Source organism: Danio rerio, chromosome 23 (genome assembly GCF_052040795.2).
Source record: "Danio rerio strain M-AB ecotype USA chromosome 23, GRCz13ab, whole genome shotgun sequence".
Lineage (NCBI taxonomy): Eukaryota > Metazoa > Chordata > Actinopteri > Cypriniformes > Danionidae > Danio > Danio rerio.
The window spans coordinates 29,943,704-29,960,526 of record NC_141043.1 but is presented as its reverse complement, the minus strand read 5'-3'; the positions used below and the strand labels follow the sequence as shown (position 1 = coordinate 29,960,526).

The 16,823-nt window shown below is 35.1% G+C and overlaps 1 protein-coding gene and 1 long non-coding RNA gene across 11 annotated transcripts in view; one reads left to right on the top strand and one right to left on the bottom strand.

Annotated features, from left to right (window-relative positions):
- Positions 1–16,823, bottom strand: part of cacnb3b (calcium voltage-gated channel auxiliary subunit beta 3b) — a 42,345-nt gene that overhangs the window by 16,412 nt on the left and 9,110 nt on the right. For 2 of the 4 annotated variants that reach the window (XM_087307273.1, XM_087307270.1), the window contains exon 1: positions 11,253–11,465. The exons of the other annotated variants lie outside the window; for them this stretch is intronic. Coding sequence is in view for 1 of the 2 variants with exons in the window: in XM_087307270.1 (XP_087163396.1) it covers positions 11,253–11,294 (42 nt within the window). In the remaining variant the exon portion in view is untranslated. Of the gene's footprint in view, positions 1–11,252; positions 11,466–16,823 lie in introns of those variants that run through there. 4 annotated transcript variants of the gene reach the window in all.
- The window catches only part of LOC147831311 (uncharacterized), a 109,203-nt gene that overhangs the window by 91,960 nt on the left and 420 nt on the right, over positions 1–16,823 (top strand). The gene's annotated exons all lie outside the window — the stretch shown is intronic.

Sequence of the window (16,823 nt, the reverse complement as noted above, 5' to 3'; positions counted from 1 at the left end):
AGTTAAAAGCCTAGCAGCTGCATTTTGAACCAGCTGCAGGCGTGCTATTGATGCCTGTGAAACTCCAGAATACAAAGAGTTACAGTAGTCCAGTCTTGACATAATAAAAACATTAATGACAGTTTCCAGCTCTTTAAAAGAAAGAAAAGGCTTCAATTTGGCAATGTTCCTTAATTGATAGAAACCACTTTTGACGACTGAGTTTATTTGCTTGTCAAACTTTAACTCAGTGTCAAAAGTAACTCCAAGATTTTTTACGTGACTGTGGACCTTAGGCTTGATCGAACCTAATTTATTAATTGTAGATTCACAGACACTCGGAGGACCAAACACTACTACTTCAGTTTTTGATTCATTCAAGTGTAAGAAATTACCAGCCAGCCATTCCTTAATCTCGTTAAAACAGGTGAAAAAGGACTGTAAAACAGAATTTTCTCCCATTTTTATAGGCAAGTAAAGCTGAGTATCATCAGCATAGAGGTGGTAGCTTACATTATGCTTCTTACAAATTGCTGCCAAGGGAAGCATGTAGATAGAGAAAAGAGCTGGGCCCAAAATTGAACCTTGGGGGACACCACACTCCAAACGTGCAGATGAGGAAGAAAAGTTACCCAATTCAATAGAAAAGGTCCTCCCTGAAAGATAAGAACTAAACCAATTTAAAACATTTCCTTGAATCCCAGCCCACAATCTTAAATGCTCAATCAAGATATTGTGATGTATTGTGTCAAATGCCGCAGTCAGGTCTAGTAAAATTAGAAGTGCGCATTTTCCAGAATCAACCGTCAGAAAAATATCATTAGACACTTTTAGGAGAGCTGTCTCAGTGCTATGCCGTGTCCTAAAACCAGATTGAAATTTGTCAAGAATGTAATTTCCAATTAAGTGACTAGAAAGCTGTTGAAAGACAACTCTCTCCAAGATTTTAGACTGAAAAGACAATTTTGAAATTGGTCGATAGTTTTTTAAATCTGATGAATCCAGATTGGTTTTTTTTAAAAGGGGTTGTACTACAGCATGCTTAAAACAAGAAGGTACGACTCCACTCAGCAAACTAGAATTCACTATTGATAGAAGGTCTAATCCAACCACCTCCAATACCTGAATGAAAAGATGTGGAGGGATAATATCCAGTGAACAATGGGAGGGCTTCATATGGAGGACCAAGTCCACCAAATCCTGTAACGTGATTGGTTTAAATTCATCCAAAAAGTGTGCTAGTGAAGGTGGGGTGGTACTGTCAAGGAAAGCGTCTTGACGCAGAATCCCAGCTCTAAGGGCTTCAATTTTACTAATAAAAAACTGTAAAAACTTTTCGCATGTTGTCTGGCAAATAGCAAGACCAGACGTAGTCTCAGTGTTTAAGGCTAAGTTAATTGTTTTAAAAAGAACTCTAGGGTTATTAGGAGCCTTTTTTATGAGATTAGCAAAGTATTCTGCTTTTGCGGTTTTAACTGCCTTCTGATATTTAATCATAGAGTCTTTTAAAATTTCATAATGCACCTGCAGTTTAGTTTTCTTCCATATTCTCTCCGCTTTTCTCCATAGCTGACGAATGCTACGGGTATCACTATTTAGCCACGGTTGTTGTTTGGCTTTAGGTTTTAAAATTTTTAAAGGAGCACACAGCTCCATGATTTCATTACAAGTGGAATTAAATAGTGACATTGATTCATTTATTTCCAACCCAAAAGGCAAAAGTGTAATTGACAAAACTTTAAAATAATTCTCCATTAACTAATGCATTTATTAACATTAACTAAGTATCAGTAATCTTGTAAAGCATGTATTAATCATAATTATTATATTATTACATAGTTATTATATTATTAGTTATGCATATTATTGCATTTTTAAAATCCAAAGTTGTGCTTGTTAACATTAGTTAATGTATCAATATAAACCAAAATGAATCACTGTTATTTAAATGAGTCAGGTTTAGTGATTTCTTCTTCCCAGTATAAGGTTAAAAATATTTGAGTGGTTTAATTGAAATTATTATTTATTTTTGCATACAGTTTTATGCTGTATTTTATTTATCATTGGTTTTGTTTTATTATACCTATGTGATTATAAGCAAAATAACTTCAAAAATATTTGTTAATTACCAGGTTCTGTATTTCAGGATTCCCAGTTTTTTATTTATTTGTTTTATTTACAGTTATAAATTGCATTATGGGACCTTGATCTTTGCTCTGATTTGATGCTGAAAATTCAACTAAGTTTTTTTTACTTTTATTGACATTTTAGTTTAAAGCAATATATTGTATAATAAACAAGATATAGACAATTAAGTTCGGAAAATAATAGAAAAGGTATGGCAGTGTCTTTTGTAATACAAATTACAATCTAAAAAAAATGTGTACTTGTGTACTGTTCAAATGGACTACCCTTTTGTTATGTTCAGGATAAAAACATTCAAATAAACTCAATTCAATTCATCTTTATTTGTATAGCGCTTTAACAATGTAGATTGTGTCAAAGCAGTTTCAAGATTCTAGTAAATTGAAATAGTATTCAGAGTTAAAGTTCAGTTCAGTTTAGATTAGCTCTACAAGTCCCAAACTATGCAAGCCAGTGGCGACAGTGGTGAGAAAAAAAACGTCACCAATGGGCAAAAGGTAAGGGAAAAAAAAACCTTGAGTGAAACCTGGCTCAACATCCACTGAATCAACTGTAAATCTGCATCAGATACATTTTTTCTTTCTCTTTTTTTGCATAAATCTGTTAATCAACCTCAGTCCTGATCAAAACTTTTAAATGTTTTTTTTTTTTAAATACAAGATTTCAGATCTTTAATTGCCAAATTCACAAATGATGTCACTGGTCTGGTGGAAAAAAACACACAAAACCTTTTCAAACTTTTCAACATCAAAACATGTTAGTAGAAATACCAAGATCCTGTAATGCAGTTCCAAAGCATAATTAAATGGGGCAAATATCAATCATAATCATAAAACAGGGAAAACTGCAGACTTTATTTACTATGTATATTTTAGGCAGTGCTGCAAATACTTCAAATACTACATTTAACTTCAGACAATCGTGATACTAAATACTGTAAACAATAATATTTTATTAATAAACAAATCCTAGCCTCTCAATTCTGCTCAAAGCCAGCACACATGCACGAAAGTTGAATAATGAAAACAGTGAACACAAACATGGTAGGAATTTAAGGACAAAAATCATTCCTTTTTATCATCATCCTTGATCTGATGCAATGTGTGCAGATCTAAATGTAATGCTGCAGTCAACACTTTTCATTCATATTCAGATTGGGTGCTTTTCACCCCCATATCTAAAATCAGGGAGTATATTTTCAACCATTTTAGTAACATTTTTGGCCCAAGTCCCTGTTAATCTCCAACACACCAAAACCAAAATATGCCAAACATGTGTTGCAATCCTCCATCCTCTCAGATCTCCAGTCCACATCAGCCTTTCTCTCTCTCTCTCTCTCTCTCTCTCTCTCTCTCTTTTTTTTTCTCCTCCAAAATCCAGAACACAGTGAGGATATGATTTAAATATCAAAGGCAGCTGCAGGGCACAGATGTCTGCGACACCTACCATCCGAAGAGATGAAGCATAATTAAGTAGACACCATCTAAGATACGATTCTTATGAGCTATTAAAATATAGCTCCTGTCTAAATGAACATGTTAATCAAGCAGTGTCCCTTCCGTCACAGAGCCATCCTGAACCAACTCAACATCATGTTCACCTCTTTCATGTGTTCAGCTTAGAAATAAATAAAGTATAGACGAGGCCTTTGATGTACAACAACACAAACACAAGAGCTTCAGAGCACTTGCACAACCATTTTGTGTTTCCTACACACACACACGACGTACATTAACTCTAAGTCATTTTCAGATGACCCGACAGACTTTTTAGACTAATACCTGGATCGATAGAGTAATGTAATCCTTTAAAAGACACAATGGATATCAACCTCATCGGCTAACAGTGTTTACACAACACCTTGTCCCATATATTGCACTTACAACACACATCTAAATCATTAGACATTCCCAGAAAAGGCCGGATATAAGAGTTAGGACTTATTTAGTATCGCTTTGTTGTCATATTCTGCTTAGTTACTGATTATTCACTGTTTTACGCTGTAGATTTTTGATTGTTACCTTGATTTTTTTCTTGATTGCACCCGTTTTTTGTTTTGTTGATTGCTATCTTTGCATATATAAGGCCTTAGCTTTTCCGTTCTTGATTTGTGGTTGTTAATTGTTGCAGAAACTGTTATTTTTAAAGAGCGTGATACCATCAAGATGCAGGCTTAAAATTCCTAGAGCTGAATGAAATTCTTTTAAAGATTATTTGTCCTTTATTTTTCTTCTGACTCAAGTTACCGTGCTCTCTTTAAACAATTGTCTCTTTAGATGTATTTTTTTCTCTAATAACAATAAAAGTTGATCAATTAAAAGAAAATAATTTGTCCTAATTGCTGTTATTTGAAATCGGATCATTGTTCAATAGATGTTCAGCCCAGACTCATTGGAAATATGTGCCCAGGCATATAATTTTGAGAACTGAGAAATATGTACCGAGAGCTACGTCTTCTTGCAGTTTTTGTTTTCACAAATCCACTACAGCAGAGGTGTTCAAACTATGGTCGGCGGGCCATATGCAGTTTGCTGAACACTTTCATTTGGCCTGCAAGGGAGTTTTTAAAATGCTGCTTCTGAGTAACGTTTGGTTAAGAATTTGTAAATTAATGATGCAATTACAAGTGAACGCAATGTGATGGCAGTATTGCACGCGGTACAGTTAGTGCAACCAGTAGAATTAGAACACTGTCTCGGATATTAAAATGCACTCGGCCGTTAATGACTGAAAATGGGTCAGGCAAAAAAAGAAAATTTGACTCTGAATGTCGTGTGTTTAAGGAAGAATGGACAACAAATACTTCTTCACCAATATCAGACAGAAAGTGGTATTTCTAATATGCCAAGAAAGTATTGCTGTTTTTAAAGATTAAAACCTAAGGGGCTGATCACACCGAACATGCTTTATGCGTTAAGAGGTGCCTCTTTTGAACGGTTTACTAATGGCAGTGAGAGTGTTGCGGGCTGCTTATGCGATTCCCGTTTTAACCGCCTGCTGCACCTTGCATTTCTGTCGTAGCAGCTCATTGTTCACAAAACCACACTCATAATAACATGACTTGGAATAACAAAGACTTGGATTCTTCTTCCGTTTTATCTCATAGTTTTATGATTGATATGAGCTTATTTATTAAAGCTGAAAAGAGATTGTTGTACATTTGTCTCAAATTATATAATAATTGCTGGTTAAATGTGTTCATTTTTGTCATAGAATATATTTTCCATGCATACAATTACTTTAAAAAGTAATTTTATCAAAGATTTGTGGTTTCATCAAGTTTTATGATGATTGATCGGTATATTCTAAAAGCAGTGCAAATTAGATTCTTGTAAATTTGACTTATTAAGAATTATTTTTAATGTGTTAATAATATGAGATTTTTCTATCAGACAATATATTTTCTATTTTCCACTTTAAAAATTATTACATTATTATTATAATTATTATATTGTAAGAGTTGAAATATTGCAAATATTTTGATATCTTTGACAATTCAAAACATGAGCTGAAAACAGAGACTGGTGACTTAACAACCCAGCAGGTGGGAATGCGGGAAAAACTAGTTCCTGCTGCATTTGCATCTGAGTCTGCTGAAACTCGGCTTCATCCACTCCATCTCACATATGGTCATTTCAATGTTTGAATGTTCTAGATTAACCAAACTGACTTTAACTATCATGTTTGATATCATTTGAAATGTCTCAGTGCGATTAGTACAATGGTCTCATTCTCTCAGAAATAGACATAATCAAAACAATAAATATATAACTTCAGGCATCTTTTGAACCACTGTGAAGGGTGTGACTTTTCCCTAAGTGTGAATGCCTTTTGTTATTTACACCCCCTTCCTTGAGGGAATTCTTGGATTATTTAAGGTAAGGTTTGAGAAAGACTCAGCGCGATTCTGCCTAACCAGATCAGCCCATAACATGGCTTGCTCCATGTTATGTATATTTTTGAAGTCAGGAATGCATCTTTTTCATCTTGGATTTGTCTTTGATAATTTGATGTTTTGTATTGATCGTTTATGAATTGACTGATTGAATTTGGCATAATACATTTACCTGACTAATAAATTATGTTTTGAATTATTCAAACCTCGTGTTATTATCACTGATAAATATTGTTGTCCATAGCACTACAAGCCACTGTACAGGTTAGTAACGGACTAAAACATGTTAGACGGAGCAGCGTGGCACGCTATACAATGTTGGTAGAGATCCGACTAACAAATTGGCATTTATTCATGTATACTTGGACTGTAAAAGGCCAACTATTTAGAACAACAAAATATTGTTGAAACTACTTTAAATGTGGATATTTAGGCCTTCATCTACAAACTTATAATCCTATGCGATTATTATTAAAATACTTTGTCTTGATTAAGTAGATAACAGATCTATGGGGACCACATAAAAATCTCCTAAATTGAGTAAGTAGGGTTCTGCCTTTTTAGGAGAGTGGTTAATCGCCTCTGTTTAATGACCAAGACTGACAAGCTTGTATTAAGAGATTGTATACCCGGCCGGTGCAAGACTCGGGATGCTTTAGGAATCTGAGTAAATGAGAATAAGGTATAATAACAAATCAAAAAAATATTCAATCATAATCTAAAATAATGTGAAAGGAAACAAAATAATCTTATCAATGTTTTAAAATTGGAGTCAGATAAAACGAGGATAAATACATTAATATTCTAAACCACCTCATACTAAAATTGGAGTCAGATATGAGTTAAGTTTAATATAGATCAACATTGTGCACTGGAAAGACCGAACATGCAGTGAACCTTCATCCACCAGTGGATACCGTCATTGGACCAACTGGCTGGACCCTACAATATTTTAGAAGGGATTATTTTATTGTTTTATGATGATTAATAAGTAAATATAAATAGCAGTGCAAATTAATTTGACTTGTAAATTTGATTTACTAATATTTTTTAAAAATCTGTTTTGTGTTAATGTGACATGGTCACTATAAATAAAAGTTATTGTTTGAAGAATTTGGCATGTGGCCCTTCACTTGGTTTGCAAAACTTGATGTGGCCCTCGAGTCTAAAAAGTTTGCCCACCACTGCACTAGATAGGTCTCAAGCTCAATTCCTGGAGAGCCACAACTCTGCACAGCTTTGCTCCAACCCTATCAAGCCCAGCTGATCCAAAAGAATTGAGGTGTTCCAAAGAGTCATGAACAAAGAGGTGTGAACCTACACTGGGATCACAGTTCGGTTTAGTTACGATTATCGGGGCAATTATAAAGAATTATATTATGAGAGGAAGCATCATGCCAGCAGGTCAAAGGGGCCACAGTAAGAGAGAGACACACACCTAGATGATTATAAATGAATCATTGTAAATATACCGATTATTATTGTTTTTATTACTGTTTTATCCTAAAAATGTACAGTTTATTCAGATCTATTTTTGTATTGAATTGTATGAATAATTAATATTGAATAATACTATAATATATTGAATATTAATGTGATATATTGAATAATATGATGTATTGTTGATATTTTATTTAATTATTATATATTAACATCATCTTTTTCCTTTTTTTGCTACTTTTTACTTTGTGTAATGTTTTTTTTCATTATATATGTATGTTACTTTTTATGTAAATTTTATAACTGCTTTGGCAATACATTTGTAACAATTGTCATGCCAATAAAGCATTTATTGAATTGAATTGAATTGAATTGAATTGAGAGAGAGAGAGAGAGAGAGAGAGAGAGAGAGAGAGAGAGAGAGAGAGAGAGAGATGGAGTTTACTTTCATTTTCTCAATGGGAGTGAATAAGGGCTTTTGCTGTAACTTTAGTGTCAGTAAATGACTGTCCAGCAAATACATGTGAACTGCAGAGTTTATGTTTTTTAATTACTCGCGGTCACCTCCCTCGCCATAATATTCTACTGTGACAGCGCACATGAGATCAATGACGTCAGTATGTAATAACCAGTTATGATCTTTTACTGAACTGAGACCAAATTGTCCCCATCTGCATCGTGGTGAACCAAAGAAACAATCAATTTTGACACCCTTACATGAACACCTTCATTGTTTGGATCAGCTATGTTTGATCGGGGTTGGAGCAAAACTGTGCAGAGCAGGCCGGTGTCCTGCAGATTTTAGCTCCAACTTGCTTCAACACACCTGCAAGGATGTTTCTAGACTGCCTTGTAAGAGCTTGATTAGCTAGGCCAGTTGTGTCTGATTGGGGTTGGAACTAAACTTTGCAGGATACAGGCCTTTCAGGAATGAATCTGGACATCCCTGCACTAGAGGTTGCTGTTTGTTTTCTCATATATGTCATTTCTTATGAATCCACCAGAGGTCACTGTATACATTACTGCATATCTTAACATTCTTCTGGTATGCATCCTTAAGAGAAGCCAGTTGGCTTGTCATCAAAACCTTAGTGTTTTCAAACACAAACTACAAGAGGAAAGCCACGACTACGCACTTTTTTCAGGCTTTTGTTTTTATCTGGTTTCTGAAATTTTCCTTCGCCAGACTCAAACCCTAAGTAGGACACTAATCATGGTGAACTATTGAGCAAATCATTCAGGCTGGAAAAGCAGTCCATATACAGTACCACCCTGTAGCATTCGTTTTACGCACAAAATGCAGCCATATGTACTCACAAGCACATATTTCTCGGTTCTCAAATATGTATCCCTCGGCACATTATCCCAATGAGTCTACGTAAAGAGATGCTTGAAGAGCGTAAGAGGCTAAGTTAGTTAGTTAGTTAGTTAGTTAAACTTGTGTGTTTTTAACTGTTTTTGTGGATATCTGTGTTTATGTTACCAGTGTTAAAGGCCAATTCTTGATCTGTGACAAGCAGAACAACCAATATAGTTTAAACAAAGAAATATAAACTACTTTTTTTACTTTAAAGAACTTTTTGTTGAATGGAAAGTTTCCGTGTAATGTTCGTGTTGGTTGTTAAAGATGCCAAAAAGAAGCATTTTTAAAAGTGTACACAGGCCCCTGTTTACAATGTGTAGCTCAAATAAAGTTTACTCTAAACTCTTTGCTGTCATCAACTACAAAGTATCACATGAGATTAAAAAGTCTATGTGTGCTTTGTGAAAATGTATATATTGAAGCTTTAAAAATTTGGCCAATTTTTTTGTACATATTATTGAAAATAGGTTATAGCAGTTTGAATGAAAAGATGAATTGAAATGTTTTTCACAATGTCAAAATACTTGCTTAATCTTCTTTTTGTTTTACAAGAGCTGATTTTGACCTTTATGGAATCCACAGGTTGTGGGTAAACTTTCTAGCATGATATGAAAACAATCCAAACAACATCTTGTTATACATGAAAGGAAATCTGAAGGAAACATCTTCCCATAGATAATTTCACAAGCTATAAGACTCCAAAATGTATTATTTTGTGTAGGTTTCAAACATTTTAACATAGATTTTTTCTTATCCAAATAAAACAATACAATAATCAATTTAAATATTGTGATTTTAAAGACGTTGCTGATCAGATGCAAAATAGTTAGTATAGTTTTATATATATATATATATATATATATATATATATATATATATATATATATATATATATATATATATATATATATATATATGAGTATAACTTTCATAAAACAATTCTTGTAACGTGAATACTGTACAAAGATTTTAATTGCATTATGACGTTAAATAATATTTTTTTAATTCCACATTTTTACATGCATTGTGCTTTGCCTTTTCAAATCTCTGTCTGTGCTTTGCTGGAATTGAGCACTTCTGCAAGTTCTGCAATAGAGACAAACAACCAACAGGGGGCGAATTTTCAAAAATCGTCCCCTTGTCCACAATGCTTGTTAGATAACAGTCATTCATTCTCCCATTCTTCAAACAGTTTCATGCCCTATTTTCATTCATATTGTCACAATCTGATTGCTCATTTCATGTAAGCCTGCTACAATGTGTTTAACAGCATGGATATAATGTTCTACAAGACAAAACCTCTGGTGAGGACAAATAACATACGTCCACAAGCAACAGTGTGCTTTTTTTACTTTTTATATTGTATTGTATTATATTGTATTATATTATAAGCTATACTCTCAGAAATAAAGGTTCAAAAGCATTCAAAACTCTTTTTAACACATACATTTTTGCAAATAAAGGTGTTGAAAAAGGGTGCATATTACCCAAAAACTTTGAAAATTTTGACTCCACTGTACATTTTAGGTTCTAACATGTATACCTTTAAGTTAACATTATGGACCTTTTGGGTACAAAACTTCACATTTTAAAAAGGTACTGCCCCAGTTCAAGCTTTTATACCTTTATTTCTGAGAGTTGAACTATGGCTATGAAATTTCCATTAATATTAATTTAATTACAGATAACCTCTTTGCCCCTGACATCAAGTTTACAAGGATTTTTTAAAAATTATATATTACTTTTATTAGGAACATTTCCAGAATCTAATATTTAAACATCTTGAATATAATAATAGAAAATCCAAAATTTCTATGCCAAAAAAAAAAAAAAAGAGTTTGATAGTACATTTGATGTATAGATGTAAAATATAACACACTTAGTAAATACAACTGCAGGCACAGTTACAAAATCAATATATTTGGAATTTATTTTTCTGGTTACATTCTGTGCTTAAAAACAAAACAAAACCAAATAAACTAAATCACAATCAAACCATTGAAATGGCCATGCCTTGCAAAACGACATATCAACAACTTGCAGTAGTATATCACACCCACATAAAGAAAGAAGTAAAAGATATCTCAACAATCTTAATCAGGCAATACATGTTTTCAATAAAACAATCAATGCAGCTGAATGCTTTTGATGAGGCTGGTCGAAAACCTAAGGCGTGCATCTCAACTGAGAATAATTTATTCATAACAAAAAAGGCTTACATGAAGATATTAATAGACTATGACCCAGGCAGAATGCATGCAAAATTCATTCACTCCACCAAAGCAGCACTGATTGATTACAGAATCACACGGAGAGAAAATGTAATAGAGAGCGAGAGCGCGCGCGAGAAAATGACTGAGCGAGCGAGAGAGAGAGTGACAGAGACAAAGTGCAAGTGAGGGAGAGAGAGAGAAAGCAAACTATCCGTACCTTGCAGCTGAGCAGCGCAGCGCTAGAATCGGACGCGGACATGCCTACAGAGCCCGCCCGGATCGCCTTCCATCACTCGGTGGCCAAGCGAGGCGCGAGCGGCTCTCCATGCTCCGCGGTGCAGAGGCAATGGCACAGACAGGGAAGCCTGAGCTCTGATGCTGGCGAGCGAACGCGCTGCTGCTGCACTCGACGATTATACAAAATTGATGCCCTGCTACTGCAGCAGCGGAGTTGTGCTGCTCACTGCCCTCCCTCCGTCGCTTCTGCTTTTCTTCCGCCTGCTCTCACATTCAATCAGGCTCCATTTTCTCCCGCTCCAAACACTGGAGATGCTGATGCTGTGCTGCAGCGGGGGAGGAGATGTTTACCTCTCACACTAGACTCTCACATACTTACTTCTAATTCTTTTACAAAGTAAAAAAACAAAACAAAAAAAAAATGATATTTGGAAACGTGCTGTGCGGGAAGTGAAACTGTCTGATGCCTAAAATCAGTGTTCCAAAAGGGGGGGTTTCACAGGGATGCCTTAAAATAACCATTTTTGTTTCCCTATAGTGAGGCTCTATTCTTAATGGGAACAACAGTTTAAGGATCTTTTTCCACTGTATAAAACTGTGTTTGTGCAATTGAAGGATAAGGGATCTTAGCTTAAAGGATTTTAGCTCTTAAAAGAACAATTTCCCCTTTAAACAACTTATTTTAAGGTACAATTCTTGCTATTAATATTAACCTGGACTTTTGCCCCAAACTACTAATTCGCTGTTTATTAACCTTTGTGGTCTTTTGGGGATCATTCTCTCTGGTGTGATTTGGAGTCTTCATTTGGCTACAGCATTTGTTTCAGCAAATAATGATTTTTGGTGGCATTTTTTTTTTTTTTTTTTTTTTTTTTTGGAAAATGCTATGAAGTGTTTTTTTTTTTTTTTTTTTTGCTTAGCAATGCACTCTGGGCAAATTTACTAGGCCTACACTTTAGTTATGTTCATGGCTGTTTTTGTCCCATTGAATTCCATTATAATGACATTTTTTATTGCAAAGCTATGACTTTATATAATCGTGCATTAATGATTTTTGCTGGATTTCATTGTTGGAAGAGGTCGATTTTTATTTTTTTACCATTAATCAGTTGTAGTGCAAAAAAAGCTTATAAAAGCTTATTTACTATATGGAGTATAATATGTGTGAGAGAGACCTGTGCACACTTATCTTGATATGTTTGAGAAAAAGGGTAGTACATTTGAACAGTGCACAAAGGTTAATAGTGGTTGGGTTTAGGAATTGGGTAGAATTAGGGATGTTTATTTAGATCAAGCTGTACTAAAAAGCAAGTAACAGGCAGGTAATAAGCCACTGGTTAATGTGAAAATTGGTACTTAAACTAAAGTGTTAAAGTTTTGTTTTGGCTCTTATTTTGAATCGTAACCTTTTAAAAGTTTATCTATCCAATTTTTAAAATAGTTTTACTATATGCTTTTGATAAAACTTTTAACAATCAATAAAATGTTCTTTCTTTAAAAGAAATATGCATAGTGTTTTCAGGCTGTTTACATGATTTAATTTCCTCCTTGTTTCAGCGAGCAGAAAACTCAATACCAGCAGAAACTCCAAAAGCTAATGCAAATGTTAAATCAAGCTCACTTGTGCATGAATTAACAATGCAAACAAACACATCTGCCTGATGAGAAACAGCTGGGAAACCAATTGCGCTAATGCGTTTTGTGCCGTATAATGGAGGGAAATAAATGAAAAGTGAATGAAGTGTTTTCTAAATCCTGAGTAAATAATTATAATACACTTAAAAATGAAATATCAGTGATTTGACCCCAAAGTCAGTAAATTATCATAAAATGATTAGATCGAACTGAAATAAGTTGGCAGTACTTACACTAAAGTCTAATTTTCCTGTTCTTGTTACTGCTATAGCTTTTTAATAGTGGCAAAGTGTGTGATAAGATTTACACCACAAATATTTAATATTTGAGATGCTTTTGTGTCGGCGTCATGGTGGCACACTGGGTAACACAATTGCCTCACAGCAAGAAGATCGCTGGTTCGAGCCCCGGCTGGGTTAGTTGCCGTTCCTATGTGGAGTTTCTATGTTCTCCCCATGTTTACATGGGTTTCTTCTGGGTGCACCAGTTTCAGTTCAAAGACGCGCTGTAGGTGAATTGAATAAGCTGAATTGGCCGTAGTGTATGTGTGTGAATGCAAGAGTGTATGGGTGTTTCCCAGTGTTGGGTGGGCTGGAAGGGCATCCGCTGTGTAAAACATATGCTGGACAAGTTAGCAGTTCATTCCACTTGGCGACTCCTGGTAAAAAAGGGACTAAGCTCAAAATAAAATAAATAAATGAATGCTTTTTTTGTAACATTTTTTTTTTTTTAAATTGTAGTTTTGAATTGGAAATATTGAATGAATTATGTAGGGAATTCAGGTCATTCATAATTGAAAAAAATCTTTGCTTTCGTTTTCAAAATGATACACAATCAATATAATTTGTATTATAAAATGCAAATACTAGTTCAAAATAGTAAATTAATAATAAATTTAATTCCTTATGTGGTTCTTCATGATCTTTTCATTCATTTTTAATGTAATGTAATCTGTATTTATATAACGCATTTATTGTGTATTGTGGGTGGGGGGGGGGGGGGTGTTGGTAGCATCCACTTGGATGATTTGTATTTAAATGTATTTCAACTCTTCACTCAAGTAATTTATTTAATTAGTTACTTTATATTTTTTTTTATGTAAAAAAAAATCTGTAAAATTTGAATGAGAGCAAAGTATTACAGGCAAACAAAAGTTAATTTCATGATCAAATGAGAAAATAGACATAAACTACAGTATGTAAATAAGTAAATTAAAGATTTTTTGTTACATAATTTGCACCAAAACATTGTTACATTTTAATTTGTTTATGAACTGCCTACAGAGCAATAAAATTACTTTCTAATGAATCAATCATTGAATCATTCATTGATTCCTTCATTTTTCTTCAGCTTATTTATCAAAAGTGACCATAGCAGAATGAATCACCAACTATTTCCAGCATATGTTTTTTACACGGCGGATGCCCTTCCAGCCGTAACCCAGTACTTGGAAACACCCATACACTCATACACTACGGCCAGTTTAGTTTATTCAATTCTCTTAAAGTGCATGTCTTTGGTCTGAGGAAGAAACCAGAAGAAAGCCACGTGAACACGGGGAGAACATTCAAACTCCACACAAACTCCACCTGATCCATCTAGGACTTGAACCAGCAACCTTCTTGTTATGAGGCAACAGTGCTAATCACTGAGCCACTGTGCCGGCCCATTGAATCATTCATTTTCTTAATTTTTTTTTTTTTGCTTAGTCCTTTTATTAATCAAGGGTCGCCACAGCGGAATGAAAAATCCAAAAGTCGCCAGCTTATCCAGCAAATGTTTTACACAGTGGATAGCCTTCCAGCTGCAATCCAACACCAGGAAACACCCATACACTCTTGCATTCACACACATACACTACGGCCAATTTAGTTTATTCGAGTCGTTTATTCACTTTTTGTTTATTCCTGGCACCTTTATTTTAAAATAAATAATTCACCACTTACTTATAACAAACCAGTAACCATTAAAGTCAATACTTTTGGTTTTTTCGGGACAGCGGGCACAAAATTACTTTTTTTTTTCAAATAATGAACACAGTAATGGGATTATTCAGTCATTCATTCATTTTCTTTTCGGCTTAGTCCCTTTTAAATCCAGGGTCACCCCAGCGGAATGAACCGCCAACTTATCCAGCACATGTTTTACGCAGCAGATGCCTTTCCAGCTGCAACCCATCTCTGGGAAACATCCATACACACTCAATCACACTCATTCACACACATACACTAGGGTCAATTTAGCCTACCCAATTCACCTTTATCGCATGTCTTTGGACTGTGAGGGAAACCGGAGCACCCGGAGGAAACCCACGCGGATTTAGGGAGAACATTCAAACTCCACAAAAAATCGGCAACTGTCCCAGCCGAGGCTCAAATTAGTGACCTTTTTGCTGTGAGGTGACAGTACTACCTACTACCTACATCACCATAATGGGATTAGACTAACTTTTTTTTTCTTTTACCAACAACACACAAGCCTCTCCTACAAGTGAGCACTGAGCATATGATCAACGGACCTATGGTTTTATGTGCAGTATTGCCAAAAGTGCCAGGAGTAAAAATTTTACTATTTACCCCACCTGTGGGGCAAGTTGTAACACATGCTTATAAAGTCAGATTTCACACAATTAATTTAAATTCAGTTTACTTTTAATAGTATATTTCCTCAGTTCTTAGCTCAATTTTTTAGCAAAAAAATTTAAATTCTATACATTTTTTTATATAAAAAGTTCCCAACATTACACCTAAAATAAAAAAAAAAGATTTTGCTAGTTTAATTGGTTGTCCAACAGTGTGTGGCTTAATTGTAACATGTTACAACTAAATCGTGTGTCGTGTTTTCCTCAAAACTGGCCAGCAGTCTCTGTGTGTCTTTTACATCTTTCAAAATGGTTCCATCTTTTAGCCTATAGAAGACGATAATCACAACAATATAAGATTTTATGTACATACTTTCACAGATAAATAAAAAATATTGTCTATAATAAAAAAATACTTTTATGCTGCAAAAAATGGTTTCTCTTGTGTTTCTCATCCAAATTTTGCTGAACTTTTTCAATAATTGCCAAGAAGAAGTCTGTTGACACTGTGGTGAAAACCTTGCGAGCATGCCATGGTTAATTCTGAGCAAATACCTTAAAACTCTGTTACATTTTACCCCGCGTTACTTTGTGCTCTATGCTCCCCTAATGAAGTCAATGGTTACAAGTTCTTTCTTCAAAATATCTTTGTGTTCAAAGACACTCAAAGGGTTGGAACTATTACATTTTTTGAGTGAACTATCCCTTTAAGTGTGCAACCAATTGATTTAAACATGCTGATTCATTCTGCAACACCACTTAGCTGTAAATTAGTAGTTCAAGAGTTCACACTTAGCTGATGATTTAAAAAAGCTTGTTTGCCATGCTGTCCCGGGAGAGAGCCCCGAGCTCAAGGACTCCTCGAGCCCGGGGCTTCCCCCCGTTTGGCAGAGCGAGAGGGGAGCCTGAGCTCGGTGGATCTCAGAACTCCCCTGCTGCAGTAGCTAAGGGAACACGAGGGGTTAGATAAATGCTTGGTTGTTATGTATGTTGAATGTCTTTGGATGGTGGGAGGAAACCGGAGAACCCCGAGAAAACCCACGCGGACACGGGGAGAACATACAAACTCCTCACAGAAACACCCACCGGTCCTGTGGAACCAGGGCCGGCAGTGTTCTTGCTGTGGGGCTCGCAGTGCTAACCACTGGGCCGCCGTGTCGCCCAGTCAGTTAAAGGAGGAGAAAAGGGGAGGAGGGGGGTTTCTTCCAAATGAAGATAAAGTAAACTGAAAACTGTGTTTATTTATAGTAGCTTAGGGCTCGTATGATTGGAAGATATTGATCAGCAAATGCGAGACCGGCCGTGATAAATCATAAACACGAGATCCTCTCGAAA